This window comes from Somniosus microcephalus, chromosome 10 (assembly GCF_052327205.1).
Source record: "Somniosus microcephalus isolate GS21.2 chromosome 10, FLI_Smic_1.0, whole genome shotgun sequence".
Taxonomy (NCBI): domain Eukaryota; kingdom Metazoa; phylum Chordata; class Chondrichthyes; order Squaliformes; family Somniosidae; genus Somniosus; species Somniosus microcephalus.
In genome coordinates, this window is record NC_140996.1 from 237,539,502 (window position 1) to 237,545,077 (window position 5,576).

The 5,576-nt window shown below is 49.0% G+C and overlaps 1 protein-coding gene across 3 annotated transcripts in view; it reads left to right on the forward strand.

Annotated features, from left to right (window-relative positions):
- Positions 1–760: 760 nt before the first annotated feature.
- Positions 761–5,576, forward strand: part of LOC147112202 (F-box/WD repeat-containing protein 7-like) — a 270,212-nt gene continuing 265,396 nt past the window's right edge. The window contains exon 1 of one of the 3 annotated variants that reach the window (XM_085999857.1): positions 761–1,094. In XM_085999857.1, the coding sequence (XP_085855983.1) occupies positions 984–1,094 (111 nt within the window). In that variant the 5' untranslated portion in view covers positions 761–983. The remainder of the gene's footprint in view (positions 1,095–5,576) is intronic. The other 2 variants (XM_085999855.1, XM_085999856.1) reach the window with 2 other exon arrangements.

Genomic DNA, 5,576 nt, shown 5'->3' on the forward strand with positions numbered 1-5,576 from the left:
CATGGTGAGCGGGCTGCTGTTGGTGCGCATGCGCAGGGAGAGCGGGCTCCTGTTGGTGCGCATGCGCCTCCATGCCCTCCACACGAGAAGCTCCGCCCTAAGCACTCGTCAACCAATGGGCGGGCGGCGCCAATGATTGACGTTCCTGTGGCCCAATGAGCTCAGTCCGGGAACCAGTGCCGCCGGGTGGAGGGGCAGGGCCCACACTGCCGGTCAGACTCACTGATAAATTGGGCCCGGGGCCCAGCTTCCTGCGAGATTTTCTTCATTGTTTGCTATTCGAAAGTTTTCGATTAAGTTTTTGTTTAAAATGAACACCTATAATTCGAGTGACGGCCCCACCTACACAGAGGAGGGCGGGTCCTACTGCAGTCAATCCGGAGCGGGGCGCTTTGACAAGCGGGTCTATCCACCAATCAGAGTTCGGACACCGTTTGATTGGCGTGCAACGCGCGGTGGGGGACGGGACTGACTTATTGATGGACAAGCGGATTAGCCAATGACTGAGAGAGCGATTTCTGAGTGGCATCCGCAGCAGCCAATGAAATTCACGGGCACAGGGGTGGGGAAATTGGACGTCGGGAGGTGATTGGTTAGATTAGACGCCTGATGGGCGTAACGGTAGTCCAATGGCTGAGGAGGCAGCTTTGGGTGGCACTTCCTTGTCCAATCAATGTGGTGGGCTGTGGGAGTGGCAGCGGGCGCAGCCAATGGGCGCGGTGGGAATGTGGGCGGGCTGAGCGGAAGTGGCGGGCTGTCTGTTTGTTTTTCTGCCGGTTTCTGGCGCGGCTTTCCGTGAGGAAACTTTTGGCTGAAAATCCCAGGGGAGGCGGCGGCCGAGAGAGCCACGGACCCGGGCCCTGTCCGCTCGCACAGCTCCGGGCTTTGTCCAGCGGCCGCGGCCTCGATCGAAGCCCTCTTGGCCTGTTGACGCGGACTGGCTGAGTGAACGGGCCGAGGCCGAGGCCTCGCGGCCTGGTGCCATGGAGTCGCTCGAGAAAGTGGACGTGAACCGCGCCAGCGCCGAGGAACTGGAGACGGTGCTGTTCGGGATCGGCAGGAAGAGAGCGAGAGCCATCGTGAGGCGGAGAGAGGTGAGAGAGACTGGGGGGAGAGAGAGAGAGAGAGAGAGAGACTGGGGGGAGAGAGAGAGAGAGAGAGAGAGAGAGAGAGACTGGGGGAGAGAGAGAGAGACTGGGGAGAGAGAGAGAGACTGGGGGGGAGAGAGAGAGACTGGGGGAGAGAGAGAGAGACTGGGGGAGAGAGAGAGAGACTGGGGGAGAGAGAGAGAGACTGGGGGAGAGAGAGAGAGACTGGGGGAGAGAGAGAGAGACTGGGGGAGAGAGAGAGAGACTGGGGGAGAGAGAGAGAGACTGGGGGAGAGAGAGAGAGAGACTGGGGGAGAGAGAGAGAGAGAGAGAGAGACTGGGGGAGAGAGAGAGAGAGAGAGAGAGACTGGGGGGGAGAGAGAGAGAGAGAGAGACTGGGGGGAGAGAGAGAGAGAGAGAGACTGGGGGAGAGAGAGAGAGAGAGAGAGAGACTGGGGGAGAGAGAGAGAGAGAGAGAGAGACTGGGGGGAGAGAGAGATGAGAGAGAGAGAGACTGGGGGAGAGAGAGAGAGAGAGAGAGAGAGACTGGGGAGAGAGAGAGAGAGAGAGAGAGAGACTGGGGGAGAGAGAGAGAGACTGGGGGAGAGAGAGAGAGAGACTGGGGGGAGAGAGAGAGAGAGACTGGGGGGAGAGAGAGAGAGAGACTGGGGGAGAGAGAGAGAGAGACTGGGGGAGAGAGAGAGAGAGACTGGGGAGAGAGAGAGACTGGGGAGAGAGAGAGAGAGACTGGGGGAGAGAGAGAGAGAGAGAGACTGGGGGAGAGAGAGAGAGAGAGAGACTGGGGGGGAGAGAGAGAGAGAGAGACTGGGGGAGAGAGAGAGAGAGAGAGAGACTGGGGGAGAGAGAGAGAGAGAGAGAGACTGGGGGAGAGAGAGAGAGAGAGAGAGAGAGACTGGGGGAGAGAGAGAGAGAGAGAGAGAGAGAGGACTGGGGGAGAGAGAGAGAGAGAGAGAGAGAGAGAGAGAGACTGGGGGAGAGAGAGAGAGAGACTGGGGGGGAGAGAGAGAGAGAGACTGGGGGGAGAGAGAGAGAGAGACTGGGGGGAGAGAGAGAGAGAGGACTGGGGGAGAGAGAGAGAGAGACTGGGGGAGAGAGAGAGAGAGAGAGAGACTGGGGGAGAGAGAGAGAGAGAGAGAGACTGGGGGAGAGAGAGACTGGGGGAGAGAGAGAGTCAGGCAGCAATCCCCCCTCTCAGACCATAACCAAATAAATGTGTACCTTAAACTTTCTGCCCAAACTACAGACACAAAAAAGGAACACAGTAAGCTACATAAAATAAACCAGACATACAGATGGGCCCCAGACAGTGGAGATAAATTCATCACAGCACTAAATTCACCTGATCTCACAAGTAAAATTTCAAAATTTAAAGAAAATCTATATGAGATCACCAGAGATGGTGTAAACACGGCCATAGAGGATATAAATATGATCTTCCATGAGGCAGCTGTAAAAGCCGACCTCGTGAAACAGAAGAGGAAGCATCACAAAAGACAAAATAAAAATATGAAATGGTTGACACGAAGCAAAGAGGGGGGCAAGTACACAAACAAAGTAACCATGGTGAAAGTTTTGACCACTAATAGCATATATATTCTCCCTATAATATTTACTAATCTTTCTATACCTCTACTCCTTAATTATATTTTAGTATATCTCTTCTCTAATTATATTAATTTAGAAAGACCTGAGAAAAATATATCAAACCAAAAGCATCGGCAACCAAACAATCCGGGCCTACGTACTAGATACAATGAAACCTCAAAAGATATAAACACACCATTAGGAACAAAACACAAAACTATACCCACAAAATACTCGAAAGAAATTGAAAACTCCACCAATCCAAAACAATTCTGGGAAATGTGGAATAACCTGAGTACAACACAATTGCAAGCATTACCAATCCAAGATGGCGACATCTGGAGAACACATTTTGAAAAACCTCTACAAAGACATCCCAAAAAACAAAACAAACCCAAGTCAACATCAGGTCACAGAAAAACTCCACACATTAGAAGCAACAATTAAAGACAACCAAAACCCTCTAGACTCCCCAATCACATGGAAAGAACTGGCCACAAAAACACAATCTCTCCACCTAAAGAAAGCCTGTGGCCCAGACAACATCAAAAATGAAATGCTAAAGTTTCAGCAATATGGAGATGCAGGGTGCGATACTCAAACTATTCAACATCATATTACGCTCAGGCTGTTTTTCCCGATATCTGGTGCCAAGGACTCATCTCTCCCATATATAAAAGTGGAAACAAATCAGACCCAAATAACTACCGCGGCATCTGTGTCACAGTTGTCTAGGGAAGTTATTCTGCAGTATTCTAAATAGTAGATTACTTGATTTTCTTAACAAACATAATATCCTCAGAAAAAAACAAATAGGCTTTCTTCCAAAACACCGCACCGCCGACCATATCTATACCCTTCACACCCTCATTGAAAAACATAAACACCAAACAAAAAATGGGAAAATATTCGCCTGTTTTCATCGACTTCAAGAAAGCCTTTGACTCTATATGGCACGAAGGGCTCTATTATAAACTTCTTCAGTGTGGAAATAGGGGGCAAAGTCTATGACCTTATTAAATCAATGTATCTGAAAAAACAAATGCGGGGTCAAAATTGGAGACAAAACGCACCGATTTCTTCACCCAGAGAAGAGGCGTCGGCAGGGCTGCAATTTGAGCCCGACCCTGTTCAACATATACATAAATGAATTAGCAGACATGCTGGAGCAAAGCGAGTCACCAGGTCTCCGTCTCCTGATGGAGAAGTAAAGTCCCTGTTCTATGCGGACGACCTGGTTCTGCTGTCTCCCACAGAACAGGGATTACAGCAACAACTAGACCTACTCGACAAATACTGCCAAAATTGGGCTCTAACAGTAAATCTAAAGAAAACCAACATCATGATTTTTCAGAAAAGACCCAGATGTCAGGGAAAACAAATACCAGTTTACCCTCAGTGAACACTATAGGAACACACTATGAGCTACACCTACCTTGGTCTAACTATTACAGCATCAGGGAGCTTCAGCATAGCAGTGAATGCACTAAAAGAAAAAGCCCGAAGAGCCCTATATGCAATAAAAAGAAAACTCTACAACATCCAAATCCCAATCAAAATCTGGCTCAAAATTTTTGACAGCATAATCCTGCCCATTGCACTGTACGGTAGTGAAGTATGGGGCCCGCTAAATCACCAAAGCTACACTAAATGGGAAAAACACACAATAGAAGCCCTACATGCAGAATTCTGCCGAAGCATCCTTTGCACCCAAAGAAAAACGCCAACAAATGCATGCAGAGCCGAACTAGGCAGATACCCACTGATAATAAACATCCAAAAACGAGCACTAAACTTCCTAAATCACCTCAAATCTAGCTCCCCAGACACCCTTCATTTCAAAAGCCTTTCAGACCCAAGAGCTAAACCCAGAAAAGAGTCCCCTGAGTCAGCTGCTACTGAAACTAAGTACTCAGCCGGACCCTGACCAGCCCAGACCAACACAGCCGTCCAAACACCAATCCGAGTGAACCAAATCATTAAACAATGCAAAGAAACCTACCTAGAACATTGGAACAAAATAACCGAAAGCCAAAGCAGATTAGAATGTTACCGGCCCTAAAAAGAGATTATAAACTGGCAGACTACCTCACGACCATCAGAGACACAAAACAGAGACAGACCCCTCACCAGGTACAGACTAAGCGACCACCAACTGGAAAATTGAAAAAAGGCAGATACAAGAAATCCTGGCAGCCTAGAGAGAATAGAATATGCGATCAATGTCTGGCCGGCGAGGTTTGAAACAGAAATGCATTTCCTCCTAAAATGCGAAAAATTCAACACATCAAGAAACATATTATTCAACAAGCTAGCCAAACAACCCCAGATTTCAAGGAATTGGATGACCTGTCAAAATTGAGATTAGTCCTGGGAGAAGGAGACAGACCCATACCTTGGGGCCAAATATGTAACAACATGTCACAACCTGAGGACTGTTTAAAAGTAAGACTGTTTAAAATTAATATTGTTAAAAGTAATATTGTATGTACCCAACAAATGTCAAATCGATTGACACCTACAGAATGTTGGAAAACTGTACCTTTTTGCTATGTAAGCTTTGGGCAATATGGTTCTCTGTAACTTTCATGCCAATAAAGCATTTGAATTGGAATTGGAATTGGAGAGAGACTGGGGGAGAGAGAGAGAGAGGGAGAGAGAACGGGGGAGAGAGAGAGAGAGAGACGGGGAGAGAGAGAGACGGGGGAGAGGGAGAGACGGGGGAGAGAGAGAGAGAGAGACGGGGGGGAGAGAGAGAGGCTGGGGGAGAGAGAGAGAGAGGCTGGGGGGAGAGAGAGAGAGAGAGAGGCTGGGGGAGAGAGAGAGACTGGGGAGAGAGAGACTGGGGGGAGAGAGAGACTGGGGGGGAAGAGAGAGAGAGAA